The sequence below is a fragment of the Manis javanica genome, chromosome X (genome assembly GCF_040802235.1).
Source record: "Manis javanica isolate MJ-LG chromosome X, MJ_LKY, whole genome shotgun sequence".
Taxonomy (NCBI): Eukaryota; Metazoa; Chordata; class Mammalia; order Pholidota; family Manidae; genus Manis; species Manis javanica.
The window spans coordinates 63,073,679-63,096,131 of NC_133174.1; the positions used below are offsets into that span (position 1 = coordinate 63,073,679).

General features: G+C 38.7%; 1 protein-coding gene across 1 annotated transcript; it reads left to right on the plus strand.

Moving 5' to 3' along the window:
• The first annotated feature begins 414 nt into the window (after positions 1-414).
• On the plus strand, positions 415-22,197 carry UPRT (uracil phosphoribosyltransferase homolog). Its single transcript, XM_017654135.3, has 7 exons — positions 415-943; positions 10,218-10,260; positions 12,890-12,959; positions 16,121-16,183; positions 18,088-18,249; positions 18,907-19,005; positions 20,975-22,197. Exons 1-7 carry the CDS (start codon positions 612-614, stop codon positions 21,079-21,081), a joined length of 876 nt encoding a protein of 291 aa, XP_017509624.2. The 5' UTR covers positions 415-611; the 3' UTR covers positions 21,082-22,197.
• The last annotated feature ends 256 nt before the right edge of the window (positions 22,198-22,453 follow it).

Below are 22,453 nucleotides of genomic sequence, written 5' to 3' on the forward strand. Positions count from 1 at the left end.
GAAGGCAGCCTTTTAGGGAGCCCGCTAGACATTTTTAACTTCCTCTTTTGATCCCACAGGCAAGCTGGCTAAAGATGCAGTTACTTAAATATAATCCCTCTGTCAAGACACAAAGTCTGAAAACATTTTATCACCCCACCCATCCACCCCCACCCCCACCCCCACCCCCTAGTCTTTCCTGCCTCTATCCAAAGTTCGGCATGTAGAATTCCCAGGGGCTCACGGAAGACCGTGCAACCAAGCATCCTCGCCCTCATCCAGTCTGCCTGGCTAGGTGAGGGAACCCATGCAGCAGCGGTGACTCAAAAGGGTTAACAAGCAGGGCACTGCAAAGCGACAGGGAGAGAAGCCAATAAAATGTCTAGGCAGGCGGTATGTCCGGTGGGGGCGGGGTTGGGACGCGATGTGTGTCGGGGAACCAGTGGAGGCCTAGGGGTGGAGGGCAGCAGGGGTTAGAGGTTAGGAAGCGGTGACGTGAGTCGGAGAGCACGTGAGCCTCAGCCACTTCCCCCAGCTCCTTTATCTTTAGGCGACAGTGTCTAGGGGGACGGCCCGGGGCTCAGTGTCTGGCCAAGGAGTTACGGTGTCCGGACTCCACGCCCTGTCACAACATGCAAGTAAACTCTGCCTCTACCCTAAGCTCTGAGCCACCGCGACCTGGGGACCAGATGCCGAACCGTGCCGGGGGAAGCAGTGCCTCCACCGCCAAGCGGACTCCGCCCACTGGGCATGCCCATTCTCGCGTACCGGCCAAGTGGGACCCTCGGGCCTGCGACGACGCCAGCCTCAACTCCGAGAGCGACGGTGGAAGTGGCAACTTTGACCTACTGGCCGGCAATCACCTCTTAGGGGACTGCGTACTCTCCCAGCAAATCGGGGCGCAGCTTAAGTTGCTGCCTATGAATGATCAGATCCGGGAGCTGCAGACCATCATCCGGGACAAGTGAGCCCTGAGCAGAAGGGAAAAGGGAGGTGGAGGTCTCTCTGGAGATGGGGGGAGGATTGGAAATCCTTTAACTAAGGGGAGATATTCATGGTTTTGAAACTGGCCCGTGGAGTAACCAGGTAGGGCCTCTTCTTTGAGGGGGAGTGACATGTGACTCAGGCCTCCAGCCCTGTCTTTCCTCGTCTTTGTGCTTAACATAGCGTTATGTAGGGAGGAGATCTCTTTAGGTAGCCCAGCTTCCTTTCTGCTCTTTGGAGCAATGACGAATCCTCAGCCATTCTGGGCATGTAAAGGCGCATAAGTTATCTTCAGGGGCCCGTATATAACGCAAAAATGGTTACTACCCAAGGTAAAGCTCTACGTCCAGCCACCTCAGACTCACAATTAGAAATAGAGCTATTTCAAGGAAATTCTTTCGTGCTCAATAGGCCCTCTGACCCTTTAGTGTTTGCTACTGCAAATGTGTCATTTTGCCTAAGATCTTTTAGTTGTGGAGCTGAGGTTTACTTGCTTGTGTATCCAACTCTTAGCAGGATTGTTTTGCTGTAAACTTATAGAATTTCAAACGTTTCCTGCATAGTTAAGAGTAAAGAGAACCTGGAGGAGCCTTTGGCGCCCCACCTAATCCCACATACTTCATGTTAAAATGCCATTTTTTAGGCTATCGCAAAAGTCATGTTACAGACGGGTTTTCTCAAGGGAAATAGGTACCATGATGAACTACAGCTGGTTTCTATATTGGCGGCACTTTCAATGAGTGGCTGCTGCATGCCAAAGCACTCAGTTTTCAGTGGGTGCCTAGGTCTTTTAAAATGGCAGAGTCAGGATTCCACTCCCTAAATCAGACTCTAGTACTTTTTTCTTCTTAGTATTATAATAGGCTCTCAATTTGTTTTCTTGCCTACAGTTTTTTTCTCTCTACCACGTGTGCAGACATGTTACCGAACAATCAGATCTTAATATACCACTTCAATTAGGTAACTGCCTTACTCAGCAGCTTCTTTGGCTTCTCAGAGCCTACCAAATAAAGTCCAGGATCCTTAGCTTGCCATTAAGGCCCCTCTTTATGGTTCCTAAGAACTGTTCCGGAACACCCCTGTTTGTTCTCTCATCTGGAATTCTCTTTACTTGTTCTCTGTATGTTCAAATCCTACTTACTCTTCAAGGGCACACCCAGCATTAAATGTCCACCTCTGCAAATAAGATTTCCTTTAATCATTCTTCCTCACTGATCTTTCCTGGCCTTTTTGATGCAAGGTTCATTTTCTATTTTATGTATTGTCATTTGTATACCAATCTTATCTGTTAGATTTTAAGCTCCTTGAGGGCAGAAATTGTATCTTTTACATTTTATATTCCAGCCATACCTTGCAGATAATAGATGCTCAATTACTAGAGAATCTTTCTAGCTCTTATAAGTATATTTATGAAACTATGCTTTTTAACTGTTTTTAACAGATCAATATTCTAAACTACTGTGGTCATGTGATCTAATAGATGAAATAGCGATCTTAAAAAGTAGATGGCATAGGGCTTAGTGGTTGTGGGGGAAGCCGAAATAAAAATCTGTAGGGCAAAGAAAAGAGGATGATCTTTCTTGTTTTTGTAAAGCCAGAGTTACGACCTTGAGTACAGGACTTTAGATGGGTTTCCAGACTTTAGCAAACCCTCAGAAATTGTCTGGGAAATGTTATTTGTATGTGCATTTTTAATAATTGATTTTTAAATTATTTTTATTGAGATATAATTTCTGTACTATATAATACACCATTTAAGGTGTTTAATTCAGTGATGTTAAGTGTGTTAATGGCTGCGCAGCCATCACCATAGTCAATTTTAGAACATTTTCATCATCTCAGTGAGAAACCTCATACCAATGAGTATTCACTAACCTCTTTACCTACTCAAAGCTCTAGACAACCACAAATCTACTTTCTATCTTTATTGATTTGCCTATTCTGGACATTTCATATAAATGGAATCATATAACATGGTCTTTTGTGACTAGTTTCTTTCATTTAGTCTAATGTTTTCAAGCTTCATCCATATTGTTACTAATACCATTCCTTTTTTTGGCTGAATATATTCCATTGTTTAGATATATCACATTTTGCTTATTCATTATCACCTGATGGACATTTGGGTGGTTTCCACTTTTTGGCTATTATGGATAATGCTACTGTGAACATTTGCATATGTGCCTTTTTTTGTGGGGTGAGGATTTCTTAGCTTCATTAGATTTCACAAAGGGGTCTTCGTGACAATGTAAAGGTGAACCATTGCTTTAGAACTTGGAGAAGGCATGACATTCAGCATTCATATACGACAATATCAATACCTGATTTTACTGCATTATTCAGAAAAACCTGGGTTGTATAATAATACTGGATGTAAGTGAAATCTTTTCTTTCTGAGTTTAGAAGGAGACAGCAGGATCCAGAGTGATCTTAGGCAAGATGTTTAGCTCTGCTTCAACTTTATCATTTGTAAAATGATGATGATGGTAATATCTCATGGAGCTCCTGGGAGGTAAAATAAGATATTATCTGAGAAGCTCTGCACATTTACAACATTTCAAGCCATCATGTTTGGACTTGTGCATGGTTCTGCTTGCATCCATAAGTGCTGGTTTCTTGCTTGAGCTTTCAGGAGACAGTAAAAGGAGTTTGTACATAGAACTCACATTCTTATTTTTAAAAGCAACGGTGCAAAATCCTAGATAATTTTCACCCTGCTATGATATAGTATAGAAAGACTCACTACAAGTTTTGGTAACTAACTGATGCTTAGTTATTTATTCAGTTGGAGACAATGTTTTAGTTTTGTTATTAATCAAATCTGTTAACAGAGGCCTCTGTTCCTTTATCTTCAAAAATGGCATCCCCTCACACAAACAAAACCTGTTTCATCCATTCCAGGGGCTGGGGTAGGGTACCTGTGGTAAGAGGAGCTTTATTTACATAGGTCTGGTTATGGAAGATGTCTTCCTTAGGGCTTATGCTCCTCCCCGTTTTGCATTATGGAGCTGTGTGATAATGGAGGCCATTGGAGTACTTTCTATTCCTTTTATTGTTCCTGGTCCTCAGTATCTAGTGAAGGTATTGCTTTCTGAACTGGCTTTCATATGGGGAAGCAGAGGTTGAGCCAGCAGGACTACATGTTGTAGATATACAAAGCAGGCAAGATTGAGAACATTGACTGATTTAAAATGTCTTTTTATTTTTATTTTTTTAATATGCAGTGTTTGCAACAAAATAAGTTGGTTGTGTTACTGAATTTCAAGGAGATGACTTTCCCTTTGAGAGTGCAGTAATCTAAACATAGAATGATCATGTAATTTTCTTAGTCACACATGCATCACTGGTGAACTTAGAGAAATGACTCTCATTGTTGCAGTGGATTAAACCACACATCCTTCCCTTCTTGTCTCCTTTATATACTAAACGCAGCAAAAACTGAGAGTAATGCACTTTTCCCTTGAACATAGTTCATGATACATATTTAAGGCAATGCAGTATATTTAAAAGTCACCCCCCTTCCCAGATTTTTGTGTTTTTTTGTCTCCTGAAACATTAAAATAAAGCTATTTCATGAGCTGCTGTTTCCTGTATTTTTGTCCTCAAAAGAGCTTTGCATGGCCTCAGCAGGCAGCTTGGATGTAAGCAGAGCAGTCTTACAGTGTTTTAGTGAGTGCTTTCAGCCTTGTGATTTTTTTTTAGTCACCTGGAGAAGAGACACTTAATCTCAGGATGGGTTTTAACATCCTGTAGAGCCTTAATATGAGTGCAGCCTAATGTGATTTGAGTCATCTGACTAGGTAATACGATGTTCTTAACCAAAGCCATGCATCTGAATTGCCTGAGGATTCTTCTTTTTTCAAATTACAGTCTTTGGTACCCATCCTTGGAGTAGTCTTGAGTGGAACCTGACCACCTATAGCTTTACAAACACCATCGATGATTGTGCTGTGCTCAGGCTGAGCCACTGCCTCTGGGAAGATGGCTATTTTCCCTTGCATGCTGATTAGCCTGACTTTGGATTCCGAGCCAGGGATTCTATACACTAGAAAGAACTGGCCTAGAGAGCCTGACTCGGAATCACCCTGAGACTGGAGGAATCTCAGAACTTTTCTCTTTAACTTGTACAAAACCAAAAATGTCCACCACAGAAAAAATTCTGACATGCAAAGTGTTTAAAACGTGGGCATATGTTTTGTTTTCCTGGGCTTTCCATCTGAATTTTCTAACTGGCTTTTAGGCTAGGAGGGAGGAATTCACCTCTGAACTATACATACACCTGTTACAATATTTATTGGGAATATCCTAGAATGTCTTGCCAACTAGTTTGGACTCCAGGGAGGCAGAAAGGAGGTCTAGCCTGGCACATAAGGGAATTAGTGTTGTAATCATTATAAAAAGTAAACTTTTGAATGACTGAAGCCTGGGTTCTAAGGGAAGATGGTAGTTTCTCTTCTTTTTCTATCTGATTTTGAATGTTTACATTTGTCTCACCAATGGTTTTCAGCCCTGGGCAAGTTTACTATGGATTCAATGTGACCAAAGAAATGACAGTAGAACCTTCTTGGGGTGAAAGGGTTATACCCAACTTTATTCCGACAGGTGGCAGGTCAATCACTAAAATCCTGTTCACTCAGAGCGAGTCTGCATGCAGAAAGCCTGTCTCTGCCTCTGGGTCTCTCGGCCCACACAGCTGTCCTCTGGGCCTCTGTCCTCAGCGCTGCCACCACCCCAGCCTCTGCCCTGCTCTCCTGCAGCCTTGCCACCATATCTCCCAGAGCATTGGGCAGGGCTCTTTATATAGAGTCAGTAGCAACGAATTGCCAACACGTGTGTAGTGATATAGCCAACCAGGACCAGGTGAGAATCCTGGCCACAGGAACTCTCGTTTTATCCCCAACATTGAACTCTGCTTTGGGGTGCAAGTAAATAATTAATGACACTCTATTTTATGAGCTTTCTAAGAAGGTGCTAAAGAGCTGTGTCCTTGATGTCTTGTACCTGGCAGGTAGTAAAAGCTATTTTCATTTTTTTTTACATTTTCACATCAGATTAGGTTTTCTCCAAGTACTTCCCTGGGGGATTGTTTTGATGAGGGTGGAGGATGGGGGAAGAAAATAATTTATAAATCATTTGCATATCATGACAAAACTTGGGGCTATTTTTTTATTTTAGTGATCACATAACAACAAAGTAGCTATGGAAGTAGAACTTGTGTTTTCAGAGCTTAAAGTAAACATTAATTCTAAATGAAACATTCCTTTGGTTTAATCTTGCCAGAAATACTTTTCTACTTCCCTTTAATTTGTTGCTTAAAAAACAAAACATATTAGCTGACGTCTTGCCAATGGGTTTCATCCCTGGGTAAGTTCACTGTGGATTCAGTGTGACCAAAAAAATGACAGTAGAATGTTCTTGGGGTGAAAGGGTTATACCCAACTTTATTTCCATGGTGGCATGTCAATCACTAAAATCCCATCCACTGAGAGCAAGTCTGCATGCAGCAAGCTGGTATCTGCTTCTGGGTCTCTCTGCCTGCTCAGCTGTCCTCTGGGCCTCTGTCCTCAGTGCTGCCACCACTCTAGCTTCTGCTCTGCTGTCCTGTAGCCTTGTAGCTGTGCCAACGTGTCGCTCAGAGCACTGGGCAGGACTCTTTATATAGAGTCAGTAATGATGTATTGCCCACACATGTGCGGTGAGCCAGCCAACAAGGGCAAGGTGAGAATCCTGGCCACAGGAACCTTCATTTTATCTATACCTATGCCCAACCATAACTTTTTTCACCCCAAAGGCTGAAAACAGCCCTTGTATATAATCTTCATTTTTAAAATGACACCTAATTTAGTGCTGTTAAGATTTGACTTAAATAGTTTAATTTAAATTATGAGAGGTTTTGATTTAATAATTTTTGGAAAGGGTGTATTCTTGTATGTATTAGCCTTACTACATACTTTTTACAAGCCATAGGATGGATAATAGCACCTTCTCCTTTTTAAGAAGCAACATTTTAGTGTTGTGTCATTTGCCTGCCAGACTCCATATTTCATCATTTACATTGGCTATACATACAAGTCTGATTCTCAGGGAGAGAAATATCATTAAAATACATTTAAAAACTGGTTACCTTTTAATAAACATTCTCTTCTTAGAGCAAAAGATAAATAATGGCTTTACTTAGGGACTTAGAATCAGAGAGTTTCAGGCTAGGAGGAACCTTGAGATCTTCACTTCTGTAAGCCTCACTATTTTCATCGCTAAAGTGGTACTAATAATAGTTTCTACCTCTTAAGGTTGTGTGAGGATTAGATCAGATAATGCACTGAAAGGCCTTAATACTTGGCACCAAGGAAGTCTTTAATAAGTGGTAACCTGTGGGAAAGAAGGGATTAATATATGTATAAAGTTAGATACCGGCTGCAGCTTTTTGACTTTTTTAGAAAAGCTTTATCAATCTTTGTACATCTGGTGTGTGTGTGTGTAGTTGTTAAAATGATTTGTTAAAAAAAAGGAGGGATTGTCAAGTTTATTCTGAAAAGAAGTAGCAGAGAGTGACGAAATGGCAATTTCTGCTTTAGAAATAGAAGTTGTAATTGTCCCAGGGGAGGATGTCTTCAACACACTAAATAATCCCTCTAGTAGTTGTGGTCGTGGTCATTGTCATTGTCATAGTAATGAGGCCTAGTTAGAAAACAAGAGAGGCTTTCTACTTAAAGTCTTAAGTTTTTAACATTATAAAAAAGTTCCTCTCTCATCGTTCTATATAAGATAAGAAGTTAATACCTACTAGCCTTTTGAAGGAAAGGTTAGTGAGAATGAAGATGTTTCATCTTGGTTTGGGTTTGCTATGAGCCATACATCTTTTAAATATGTACAATTGCTACAGCCTCTCTAGAAATTTTAAAGTTCTTTATAGACGACCTTAAGTAGGGAAGAGTCAGGCTTACCGAAGTCCACATTAAAATGAGGATTTTGCTTACAGAATGATTCTATTCTTTTGTATCAGTGTGAAGATCATTTTTTAAAATGGCTGCCTTTGGCTTTTATTTTGTTGCTACAAATGTGTGACACAATAACCGGGGGGAGCCTCATGAAAAGTATATTCTCAGATATGATCAGGTTTGCATTGTTAATCCTGTTTGGAGTATCTACAACGTAAAAGATTCTTAGCTTAACATTAGTTACATTTCCATGGTCTGAATTATGAGTGCCTGGTTATCACTTGAAATATTTGATATTTGATCTTTTGGTTATATTTTATAATATTCCAGGGATGTGTGTCAGTGTTTGTTGCTTTGTGATAATTTTGCATTTGATTTTATTTGGGACTGTTATCAGATGGAAGATGATTAAAATGTCTTTCAAAGCTTTGTTTCCAGTATGAGAGATTTTTTTAAATAATGGTTTTGAGACAAAAGTGAGTGGAATTATGATGTGGAACAAAGTGTGTAGAGTGAGTAAGATCTGGGGTCTGGCTTACATTAAAACATCTTTATTAACAAATACTTTAGTCCCGTGTTGGTTCTACAGTAGGGGCTTAGAGAATATATTGAACTTGATTGATCTGCACGTAAATATCTGCTTTATGAAGCTCTAGTGTTAACAGTGTTAAGGATTTAGATGTGGATATTGAAGACCACTATGGGTTTTTAAAAAATGCAATCAACTTATCAAGCTATTTGGGGAGAGTGCAAAAGGTGTTAAAATGTTTGATTCCAAAGTAAAATAACAGATTTGGGCAGCTCTGATCACATAACCTAATGTAACTTTTCTATGTAATAAATGTGTGTGTAACTGTTCAGATATTAAATACAAATACTTCAGATGTGTTCCCAAAATATATTTAAGACAAATCTAGAATTTTCTTCCTTATTGAAAAATTATGTTCTGGTTGCTTAGATAAGTTTGTATAGGTTTAGCAAACAGGACAGTAGGCTTTGGTATCTTTTGTAGTTCACTGGCTTTTACTTGGCAAGCATGTTGGAAGATTAATTATAGAAATAAAAAGTGCTAGTGTGATAGTATAGTTTCATTTGAAAACCACAGTACATAAAATGCAGTCTGTTTTAAATGGACTCAGTGTGTGTGTAGGTGTGTGTGGATAGTTTTCTGAGTTTAGGGAATATTTATGTAGAGAGTATACAGAGTTACGCTCTTTCTATTGCTCAATTATGGTTCATATTTTACAAATTTAATATCTGTAATGTGATAAAGCTATGGTTACTCTAAGAAGCCCAATGCCATTTATGTCAGGGACATTTCATTGCTTTTCCCTTTCAGAGAAAGTAAATGCAACTTGAAGAAAAAAGTCATGATTAATCATATACTGAGATAATATATGCTTGCATATGTCATTTTGATGCTGTTGGGGAATATTTTAGGTATGCTATGGATAGGCAGATGGGGATTTTTAAGTACATAAACTGTAAATCAGTCTGTTCTGTCAGATCATGTAACTTACATGAGAAAAGGAGGTTGAACAATACTAGATTTTTACATATAGGAAAAATGTCAGCCTTTTAACATTTCCCTTTTGGTTGGTTAAAAGCTTGTGGGTAGGTGCAACCCTGTATTATTATTACCTGGGTACCTCAGTATATGAAAGTATTGACCAGAAGGAAATGTATAGGAAAATGGCAGAAAGATCTAGGGAATAAAAATCTTATTGAAAAACAGGCAAAAGGAACAAATTATCAATAATTTGAGAAAGAGGTTTTGGAAATTAGGTTATGAGTTCTTGAAAGCAGGTGCAAAAGTACAGGGTTTATTTGTTTGTTCCATTTTCAGTCCAAAAAGGATTAAAGAAAAAGTATATGGGTTACTTACATTGGTAACATGGTTTTTAGATCAAGGTGAATGAAGGGGAAAATGGGGGGGTCCCTGGTTTTCTTAATGTAAAGTTTTTCTCTGAGCTTGGACTGTGGACTTGCTGCCATCTTCCAGGGGGAGCTTCATTCATCTCCTGGTTGAAAAATATATACTTGGGTAGTTTAGTGGGGTACTGCATGAGTTTTTAAATTCCTGTCTCTAATGTTGATATCATATAAGCATTTTTAAATAATATTTATAACATCACTCCATTTAGGTTCCTGTGTCCTAGTGAGAAATATCTTCCCTCTTTAATAGTTGATATTTTTAAGCTTTTAGGCTTTTAGTACATAATAGGTCTTAATTATCAACATTACTGTATGTATTAACTAATATTTTACCTTAAAACTCTAATCTGGACTGAAGCTTGTACTGCTTTTTTTTTTTAGGACAGCCAGTAGAGGGGACTTCATGTTTTCTGCGGATCGTTTGGTAGGTGGAGGCTTTCCATTTTAATTTTGTTGTTTTTCCTAGTGATATAATCATAATGGTCCAGGGAGCTTTTTTGTTCTAGAGAGTTCTGAGGGTGAGAGAGACTGTGCCAAGTAACCATCATCTTGGCAGATTTCTGAAGTATTGTTTCTACTGTTGCATTAAAGCTCTACCTCAGTCCCTTTCACCTCAAAGCATTGCTCATAAACTCATTCTGTGTAGTTCTGAGGTCCTCCTGCCTCTAAAATTGACCTCTTGGTAACCTGATCCTGAGCAACCCTTAAATGCCTCATCTTAGAGCATGAAGTGAAGTACATTAAAAGAAACTAAAAATGTAAGGACACCTAGTAATTACCTTTGTGGTATCCATCTAATGCACAAAAAGTAATACCTCTGTTGTAGTTTATATGAGGGGTTGGTATTTATTTTGCCTCTTTTATGTAGTGTCCTCCCATGTGATACTAAGTTGGACTGTATATGCTTTCTTCAGGGGTTTCCTGTTAAGATTGACCAGGCCCAATTCTGTTTAGTTTAGTTAGTGTGACCTGAGAGGATCTCAGGCCAAATTGGGTTGTCTTCAGGGTAAGCACTGTGTTTTCTTGTGTTTATATCTAAATGTGCTCAGTGCTTGGAATGAGGTTAACACATTTTCTTCTATGGTTATTAGTATTCATTTATTCATTAAATAGAAGTCATTTGAGTCAGGTTCTGTGCTAGGCTGTGTTGCAGGGGAAGGAGAGAGGGCAGTAAAGAATACAGACATGATCCCTGATATCATGGAATTTGCAGCCTAAATATTGTTATTGGTATTTTATCTTGGGAAGGAAAAGTGGCTTATTAACCTCACAGATATATTCAGATAGGAGAAGATAGACTTTTAAAGAGAATGTGAGGGCATGAAACTTTTCATTTAGATTTTCCCTAGGGAAAATCTCTGTTCCGAAAGAGGGCAGATAATTTCTGTTCTACTTCCAGCTTTAAGTATTCTTGGTTCTGAAAGCTATTCTTGGTTCAAGAAGGAAGGAACTTATATCAATGGCTGCTAGGGGGAAAACAGAGGTCTTGGTGTTCACTGGTAAAAAATTGTTCCACTTTTGCTTTCCTTGTGCCCCTTTTCTATAGAAAGTGGAAGTTAAGTTCAAGGTTATGGTGAAATGCTTGCCTGACAGGGCCAGCATTATATCTTCCCAGGGCATAATTCCCCTGAGGGGATGGTAATTTGGACCTCTGTTCTCTATATTTGGCTTTGAAGTTCCTGATATTGGGGGAGGGTGGTATAGAGAGTCTGTTGTGGTTATGGTAGAGATTGGAGCTGTTTAGATTCTACTGTTGAGGATTTCTAGTACACTGTCTCTTCTAACACAAGGGTTCCATTATACTTGACATTAATTCTATCCTGAATTTGTCAGGATTGGCTTCCCTAGCACTCAGATGTTGAATTCTTTATATTTATTCATCCTTCTTCTGGTTTTATGTTCTCCTGTAAGGCTTGGGCATACTAATTTCGTCCCAGGGTTGCAGGAGATGAGTAGGAGGTAAGATTCTTTAGAGGAGTGTTAATAGGAAGAGATCTGGGTTCTTCAAAGAAAAGGATCCTGTTCTTTGCTGGCAATTTTGCTCAGTGGCTGGAGACACACACACACACACACACACACACACACACACACACACACACACACACACACACACACCATGAGGTTCCTGGACTCTCTGGTGCTGCAGGCTGCACACACACACGCACACACCCCCACCCACCCACCCACCATGAGGTTCCTGGACTCTCTGGTGCTGCAGGCTGACAAAGTATTGGCCCATTCAGCATTAATCATTTTAATGGCAGCAGCTGTGTGTTGTGATAACAGAGCATGGGGCCTGGCATTTCTCCCTGATGTTCCTGATTCTCAGTCAGTACTGTAATACTGATTCGAGAAAATGTACATTGCAGATTCAACACTGCCTTTATTATATAGTAATGGCTCTGGGTGCTCATAGGAATGCCTTAGCTGGGATTTGGAGGCTGTTCCTAGTAGTTCTTATGGGTTCTTTCCTCCATACCACACATTAAGATTGTTGGAGCCTTTTTTTTTAAAGCTGAGAAGCCTCAGTGCATTCAATTGGATTCTACTTCAAACTCAGTAAATTGATTCAGCCTCATCCACTCAGTTATTTCCTTCTAAGAAGTTTCAGACCTTATTTGCATTATGGGTAGTTTTTTGTCAAAAAGAATCCAACATAACAATTTCAGAGTAATGAACAAAGCAGAGAAGTTCCCAGTGGGCACTGTTTCCAGAGTAACCAGGGTATATTATTTTCAAGGGTGCCTACCATGATTCTTGTCACTTGCTGTAGTTTTGCATCTCATTTATAACCTGGATTGACTGACTGAGAATCAGAAGCCATACTTGAGCCTTTTTGTGGCAACCATGTACCTAACCAAGGTTTGATACCTAGTAGCAAGTAGCCTGGCATTTGAATCTATAAATGTCTATCACATGATAGAGGCCCCCTTCCTACCTCCATAAGCTAAATCCTTGCCTAGTGTGTTGCTGACTTTTTGCTTAATGTTCAGCTCTTTAGGCTAACAGGAGATTCTTAGTGTGTTCTCATCTTATTCTTCCTTTGACTCCAGATAAGACTTGTTGTGGAAGAGGGATTGAATCAGCTGCCATATAAAGAATGCATAGTGACCACTCCAACAGGTAACCAGGCCTGTTACTTTCACATTCTCCTCATAAAAATTCAGAGCTAGAGGGTGGGCAGGGAGGGATAAGGGGGGGGAAGAAGAAGGGGGGTATTAAGATTAGCATGCATGGGGGGAGGGAGAAAGGGGAGGGTGGGCTGCACAACACAGAGAGGACAAGTAGTGACTCTACCACATTTTGCTAAGCTGATGGACAGTAACCGTAATGTGGTTGTTAGGGGGGACCTGATATAGGGGAGAGCATAGTAAACATAGTATTCTTCAGGTAAGTGTAGATTAAAAATTTTAAAAAAAAAAGAAAGAAAGAAAGAAAAGGGGGATTACTCCTTAACAGGATAAAACTATTGGTAAATCAAAGATCAACGCATGCTTTAAATATCCTTAATGTTGATCACTTAAAGGGTGTCAGATGATCAGCTATGGAGGTACTCTTTTCTGATAATATTCCTTTCTCTTAATTAAAAAAAAAAAAAAAAAAAGCAGTTACTGTGTGCTGACCTCCAATGAGTTCTGCACAGTGGTATAGAGGGCATGTCAAAGTGTGGGCAAAGGGTCTGTTTGTTTCTACGCAGAAGATCAAGGCCTAGCTTGGATACCCAGAAAATGAACTAAGACACGATATGAGGAGGAGCTTCCGGCATCAGCACTCTCTGGAGGACTCGTGCCGGGGGATGATCATCAAAAAGCCTCCACAGGGATCCGGACGATGCTGCGGTTGTGGCTGCATCCAGCCCACCGTCTCCTGGACTTGCCATAAGAAGGAGGAGGGAGATGTCTAGGCTGGCATGTGCATACAGTGAGACAACGAATTTGACTGGATCTGTACTGTTGGAACTCAACCAGGAGTTGGGAGGGGTGCAAGTTGTAGCACCCCAAAATCTCATGACTATAGACTATCTATGGTTAAAAGAACATATGGGATGTGAACAGATCCCAGAAATGGGCTGCTTTAATTTGTCTGATAGTTCAAGTACAGTTGGAAAATATCCATCATATCATAGATAAATTTTCACAAATGCCTAGGGTGCCTAAATGGTTTTCTTGGCTTCACTGGAGATGGCTGGTAATTATAGATTTGCTTTGTTTATGTCACCGTATTCCTATTATGTTAATATGTGTGTGCAAATTAGTTAGTAGTTTAAAACCTATACATACTTAAGGTACTATACAAGAAGATATGTCAAAGAAATAATCAATCCTCCCAAGTTTCCTTCATATGCTACATCTATAGCTTTTCTTCTTCCTTCCTAATTACAAACCTTAAATAGAATTCGTGCCTCATATCGAATTTACCGAGTATCATAATTCCTCCAGGTGGTAAAGATACCTCGAGACAAGTGCTGGGCATAGAAGCCACAGGGCATAAATCTGCAAAGAAGTAAAAAGCTAACCTTTGCAAACAATATGGCTTCTCTCTCACTTACCAACTTTACATTTCCCTGTATGGCCCCGGAAGATGACTGGTTAGCCAGAGACGGGTAAGATTCCTCAAGGGAGGAACAACCTAAGACAGGCACAGTCGCAGGGGGGCCATCAGGTGAGAATTTGGGGATCAACAGAGGTGAGGCTCAGAACCTCACCCCCCTTGCTTTGAGAGAAATCTTCTGCATCCGTGGATGTCTTGCTGCCCTTGTCTAGCCTGGATTAATACTTAGTCCATAGGCACACACCTGATCATCTGATCATCTACATTTGCCTTCTTACAGCACTAAACTATGTTTTCTACCTTTATCTTGCATCTACCTACCACTTCAGCATTTTATTAAAAATAAAAATAATAATAATAATAGGAGAAATGTGGGATCAACATATAAATCAAGTACAAAAATCAAATGAATATTCATATTTGACCTGATGGTTTATAGGTCATATTGCATGATCAAAACCGAAAGTTTCTGTGATGAATGCCCTTGTACTGTTCACCATGTAAGAATTTATTCACTCTGTAAGAATTCGTTCACCATGTAAGAACTTGTTCGTTATGCTTCAGAAGATTGGAGACTGACGAGAATTAGGCTTGAGATGGATTAATGATTGTACATTGAGCATTGACCCCCCTATACTGAATTTTATTGTTGTTAACAACCATTTGATCAATAAATATGAGAGATGCCCTCTCAAAAAAAAAAAAAAAAAAAATTCAGAGCTAGAATGGGGGAAAAATGAAAAGAAAGAAGCCTGAGTAAATCAGTATGTAAAATGAAGAGCCTGGGTGGAGCTGTTTTTTTAAATAACTTAAACTCCGAGACATTTAGTAGAGAAATTTATGTGGGTGACTTTTTGTTAATGGCTTGCTTGTCAATTCAAATTAAAGGTTAATAAATATTCTTAAGCATGCAGGTGTTGCTTTTGATGACAGCCCATTGGGACCAGAGTTAAGAATTGCTGTTATCTTATCTTCACCTCTGTGGGGAAGCTGCTGGTGTTAACAAATGGGTGAGCTGATTTGACATTGAAACTCCAGCCAGGTAAAAGGATGAGAAGTAAAAAACAAAAGGAAAACTAAAAATAATGAGAATTGGAGAATACAGTTTGTTCTACTCTAATAGAAAGCAGCCAAAGGTCCCAGTTTCAGGCATTTACAATTCTGGTTTGTTCTTTTTGTAAAGAGTGGAAGCTGTTCCCTTCAAAGGTTGACTTAATGAAAATTGGAAGCAGCGTTTGCTGCATCATAATTGATACAACTTCAGGATAAGAACAGAGTTGAACTTGTCTTAATAACTACTTCAGCCTTTCTCTTCTGCTTTTTGAGGCAGAATGGAAACTCATAAAAAGGGCTGGAATGAAGAGGCTCTCTGCAGTGGCTCACAGCAGAGTCCCAGTTTGAACTGATGGGGTTGATTGCACTCTCGGAGGGCAATAGTTCTCTGAATTCAATTTGAGGAACATGTATGTGAATTTCAAGCTATTATAAGTCCTGTTGCCACTCGATGAAGTCCACCTCTCCCAATTATCCCCACAGGTTTCTTGTGAAGAATTAAGAAATAACTATGAAAAATCATGACTTGCATTACTTTCACAGGGAATCTCAGCCATTATACTGTGTGCCTGGACAAGTGGTTCTCTGTACCCATCTGCTTTAAGTCATAAGCACTTTATAAAATAAGTACCTTGCTCCAATGATGAAAGATAAATTCTTCGGTTTTTATGTCCCAACAGGGTACAAGTATGAAGGAGTAAGATTTGAGAAGGGAAATTGTGGAGTCAGCATAATGAGAAGCGGTAGGTTTGCATATCTGTGATTTTGTCTCTGCATGCATAGAAACAGTTGCTGTTTTCCAGGAGAGAGCTGGTTTCCAGGAGAGAGGTGGACTTGTCTGTCATAGTTTCAGTCTGCCTTAGCTTAAACTCACCACCTGTATTGTCTGTCCTCATGATGCCTCAGAATCATGGCCTGTGTATTGCTGAGTTTGGCTAATTTTAACTGCAGAGCATCTTCCTTAGTGGCCTATTCCCATGGGCAAGCCAGCTTTTAAAGAGATTCAAGGACGGTGGGAGGATTAGGAGGATGTGATGATGCTATCTTGGGGAAAACAGGGCAACTTGAAGACTGACAGAATATGGCACAAATTCAGGCCTAGAGAACTTTGAATACCTGACTAGAGAAAATATTTGTTCTGGTTTTAAAATTTATTTTGTAGGGAACAATCCTACCCTGTCAGGAGCTGGACTGAAGGACTTGTTCAATATTTTTAGTTTTATATTTGATGAGTATGTACCCATGGAGGCAAACCACTTAACTGTCATTAACTCTAGGTATTTTCAATTGCTGGGCTTATAAATGTATTTGTGTTTGAGTCCAACTTGATTACCCTTCTAAACCAAACCTTTGTGGAGAAAAGTCACATGCCTCTAATTAGAACCTGTATCTGTTACATGGGATGATTATTTCCATTCAGCAACTTATAATTAATTAATTAATTTTTCACACAAGATCCAAACTACGGTGGAAGCCCCACTTGTGCTGGAAACAGGTGGATTTTTTTTAACATAAACATTCCCTTTTCTCCTCTACCTGTAGTTCTGTTTGTGAATAATTGAATACCTCACATTAAGTAGGAGTTTAAGCTCTCCTTTTTAAAGAAGGTAATTCTTAAGCAATGATGGAATTTTCAGTGTTGTTCATCCTTTTAAAACTATTGAAGACAATGGAGATGTGCTATTTTAAGGCACAGTTTCTTCTGTTTCAGTCCAGCTACTGCCCCAAACACAGAAGCATGGTCCTCGAACCCCTTGTGTATATCAGATGACTTTGGGGTTGTTCATAGATGGGGTTGTTTTTTAAACTTAATAACTGTTGGTTGATTTTCATAAGTTTTAGAAACATTTTATTTTTACACTAGTAATATAAATTACCCTCTTAAATGTAGGTGAAACAGTTAATTTAAAGAAAAATGTTAAGTAAATAACAGTACAGGTAGATTCTGACATGGACTAAAATCTTAAAGATGGTGTAAGATGACCTTGGTAAACACTTCCTTAAAGGAATTCAGACTCAGAAACGGCTCTCTGTTCAGAAACCAAAGAGATAGTGTTGGTGTTGGTTGTGGTTCTTTGGGGAAAAAGGGAATATTACTTTTACACTGTTTGCCAACAAAACTTTGCTGTTGAAGTCATTGCTGGGGCTAAATGGTATCTTTTGATGTCACCTTGATCTATAGGGTCTGTCTGTAGCCCCCATTCTTCAATCTTTTATTTTTTTTCAGATGGAAGTAGCAATTGTAGGTGGTTTAAAGTCTTCCTTAAAATAATAGGAGCTGTTATTATTAAAAATATAATTATTTCCTAAAAACAGTAATAATGGAAGAGTTAAGGGAACAGCTCAGTAAAAACCTTTATTTCCTGTAATCATGAAAGCATGACAGTTCTACAACTTGCAAGCCAGCAATAAATTAGCTTATCCTAGTTTAATTGACCAGCCCTTAACCTAATTTTATTAACCTCCACTAGTTTTAAAATATGAGCATATCAGAAGAAAAATCTGTTAGCTTGAGAAGAACTGATCCCATCTTGATAGCACCCTTTTTGTATTAATAGCAGTCACAAACTCTGCTTTGGCCTATTTTTGGACTTTCATTTTATCTCCCACTAACCCTTTTTCCCTTTTTCAAATTTCTTTCTTCAAGGTGAGGCAATGGAACAAGGTTTACGAGACTGCTGTCGATCCATACGAATCGGAAAGATCCTGATTCAGAGTGATGAGGAGACACAAAGAGCCAAAGTATATTATGCCAAGTTCCCCCCAGACATTTACAGGAGAAAAGTACTTCTGATGTATCCAATTCTCAGTGAGTGGCTCGAGTTTAATTTGTAACCTTTGGTTAGGCCTTAAATTCAATTTAGTGCCTCCCTTCTAGGTACGCTTATATAAAGGCAAAAACCATTTGTAAATGTGTTTTTGTCAGTTGGAGTTAGAGTTGCCCTGGGCAGTTCACTGGGGAAGTTTTATTGTGTAATAAGAGAATATACGTCAGTTAAACTTTAACTCCAAAGAGCTTGTCTTAAAATGTTCACATTAATGCAAAGGATCTAATGAGGCAAAATATATAGAATGCAGAAAATATGAAATATGTCTCTTCTCAGCCAATGAGTAAAGCCCTGAGTTTCTCAAGGATTTATCCTCTCTGGAGATAATAATTTTTTCTCCTATTCTATTCTGTGTCCTAAGCTTGCTCAGATCATACATGGCATGGTCTCCTGGGATTGGGGGTGGAGGGTGGGTATTAAATTGATATCTCAGATACCGAATTAATTTAGGGTTTGCTGTGCATTTGAACACTGAAAAGTGTATAACCATTATTGAAATGACCATCATCAGTAAAGATGAAGCACCTTTAACTTAAGCTTTGCCTAATGGTGTCTTATGTTAGATTACTAAACTGCCTTTACCTCAAATAAACTTCAAAGACATTTTGATGTTAATGTTCATTGTCATTTGGTTTCAGGCACTGGAAATACTGTAATTGAAGCTGTAAAGGTTCTTATAGAACATGGAGTTCAACCCAGTGTTATTATCCTACTCAGTCTGTTCTCCACTCCTCATGGTGAGTTTAGCATGAGGCAGTAACGGGCTCCAGGTGGTCATGGGATGTAAGTGTGCATCTGTCCAGCCTCTCATCCTGAGGAAGAGTTCATTTGCTTCAATATTAAATCTGAATCTAATTTTGGTAGTTGTAACTTGTGTTTGTCATCTGTAAGCTTTAATAATAATATTTTACAACATTCTAACGTTCAAATTCAAGTGGAAAGGTAGGAACTAACCCTGTTGAAGGAGACAGTGATGCTTTCTTGGTGGCCCTCTTTGAGTTAGAGCCTGCAAATGGCTGGAAGGTCTCTGCCTGGCTCCCACCTGAGTCTGAGAACTGCTCCCAAATAGCAAGAAACTCAGGGTTCTACCTAGCCCTCTGGTCTTACTGAAGTAAACTTTGCAGTGTGAAACAAAGAGTAGTTTTTAAAGTTACACTGCTACTCAAAGAGCATGATGAGAGAACTGTGTATTCTCCATTTCCTGAGAGAGTAAGCCTAATTTAAAACCCTAGTTATTTTGCCATACAATCTAGGACAATTGTGAAAGTATCCTAAGAAAATAATCATAGATACTTGCAGAAATTTAGCTTTTAGGATATTCATTGTAGAGTTATATTTAGTGTAAGAAAAAATTTGAAAGTATATAAAGGACTTCTAATAAGGAAATGGTTAATAAATATATACTCATGTTTTTGAAAAATATGACATCAAAAAGTCTACATGGTAAATGTAAAAGAGCATAATAAATAACAGCATTAGAATAGTATAAAATGTTATCACCAAGTTCAGAGATGACTACTACAAATTATGACTGGTGACTACTAAAATAAGACTCAGATTTAATATGGAACCTAATAAATCTTTTCCTCAGCATGAGATGCTAGACAGATGCACAGTACTTTTTGAATTTTCATTTTAAAATGCACAAACACTATTAATAGAGGTTACCTTCCAGTGGTAGTATCCTAAGTGATTCATTTTATTTTTTAAGTTTTTTGGGTATTTTTCAAATGTTCTACCATGGGTTTGTGTTTGTTTCATAATTGAAAAGAAAGAAAAATATGTGGCTTCTAGTTAGGGCATTTCATCATTTTCAGAGGTTCCAAGTCTCACCCAGCCCTTAAGAGACTACAAGTACCCAGTTGGGAGGGTTGCATTCAGTAGGCCATTGATTGTTTTGCCGTTTTATAATACAAAATTACCTGTGGTTCAGATGTTGATGGTGACACAGGGTGATTTGCTTGGCCATCCACTTATATATAGCAGAGATTGCATTGTAAACATTGAGATAGCCAAATAATTATTGGGTTTTCTGCCTTTAGGAATAGAAAAGTAACCCAAACCATGTTAGTTCTAATAGTGTGCATTAGAACAGTATACTACTCTTTGACATTAAAGATTAAAAAACCTTATTCTGTGGCAGCTTTACTATGGCTTTCTAGTTTGATGGGGTCCTAGCTAGTCCCTATCCCTGTTGCCTCCACACCCACCCAAAGCTAGAGTCATAACTTCTAAAAAGCTAGCTTGCTCTGATATACCAAGATAATCTTTGCACTCATTTCACAGCATCCCAGCTCAGAAACCATTCATCTTATGTATGATCTTGTTTCCAGAAATGACCATATTCTTCCCAGCTGGGAAGAATGGGAAGAATGAAGACAAAAAAAAAAAAAAACAAAGACTCTTCGTCAGGGGGAAAGTTACTATAACTGCATATATTTTTCAAATCTTGGATATAACACAATTTGATTCTAAGAATTTATTAATGAGTGGGCAGGGGCATAGTCTGACTACTAACAAAGCTTTTCAGATTTTAGACATTATAAAAACTAAGAGATTAGCCAAGTCTGGCTAGGTATCCAGAGGTTATTGCTTTCTGTCTTCTGTCAATACTACATCTAGTGATTGACTGTAAAATTCCTGAATTTCAGCAAATATTATGAAAAAACCCTGCCATAACAACAATTTTCCTTTTTTTTTTTGAAGGTGCCAAATCAATCATTCAAGAATTTCCAGAGATCACAATTTTAACTACTGAAGTTCATTCTGTTGCACCTACACATTTTGGACAGGAATACTTTGGAACAGACTAAGTTACTGATGGAAATTTAATTACTTTACTACAGTTATATTTTGAGTTTCTACCTGTCTTACTAATTTACTTGAGGAATGGCAGAGAAAATTGTAGCAGAGTAATTGTTAAAGGTGGCTTGGTGATTTTGGGAAGTGGGTGTAGTAAAAAGGAAATATTTGAGGTTTATTTGTTTTATTTGGTTATTTCTTGACTGTTGGCACCAAATTCAACAATGAAGCTCACACAAGTTATTAGAAAATATTTTAATGTTCCTATGCAAATTCCTGATCCCTGAGTGCATTGAAACTGTTCCTTAATTTATGAACCACTCAGTTTGCAGGTTGCTTGCAGCCACAAATAAAACCCAAATCAGAGTCACTTCCTTGTCTCACTGCATTTTGTATTTTGTTTTGTTTGCTTTTAGTTCTAGGGAGATTTCATGTATGTGCTTATTGTCACCTTCCTCTTCTCTTTACTTCCCAGTACTATACATGCTGATTACTTGGAGAGGATGAAAAAAGAATGCCTCCTGAAATTTCACATTTCCATTAATATCCTCATTCAATGGACATATCTAGGGTACATGATTAGCCCTTCAGTCAAGCCACTATGTTCTTCATGGCTCATTTCCTATCCTGTGCATTGTTGGTAGGTGCCTTGCCACATTTAATGCAGTGAAGATGGTGGGGCATTTCCAGCAACTGGAAGTATAATATGAATTTACATAGATTGAACTTGGGTTGTCTCATCGCTGCCAAGGAGGACTAAGTACTTTTAATGACCTCAATGCCCTAGAAAGGAATTGGTGTTGGTTTTTCTGAGGTAAGGGTGGAAAGGACAGTTTCTTGCTGGGTTTTATGGTCAGTAACTAAATTAAAATGTCTCATTTTTAATTTGGATATTTCCACTAGAGGCCTTGGTTCTGAAAATTAGTTACTTTGCATGTTTATCAACTGTAAACATACTAAAATGAGAAAAAATACCATGACATTTAAAAAATTTCTATGATTTATGTTTTCATATTTAGGCTTCTGAAAGGAAGAGAAACCATTGTAGAAGTTAGTATTTGTGTTCTGAAACTTGTTTGTAAAACCATTATCTCATTTTTCATTGATATTAAAGCATTTTAACAGTGGTTGCGGCTGATTACTTGATTAATTATACTCTCATAGCCCCACAGGTAGCAGTTGTGGGCCTCTATTCAAAAAACAAAACAAGAAAGAAAAGAGCAGAAGGCAGTGTCTTAGAAAGAACCAAAGCTGATGAAAGTTAGCAATGATTGGGAGAGAGGAAGGAAAGCTAGCATAGAATGGACTACATTTTCCTTGGAGCCAAGGACTACTAACACTTTTTTTCACTAATATTTTTTTCCTTTATTTTTGAAGACTGCC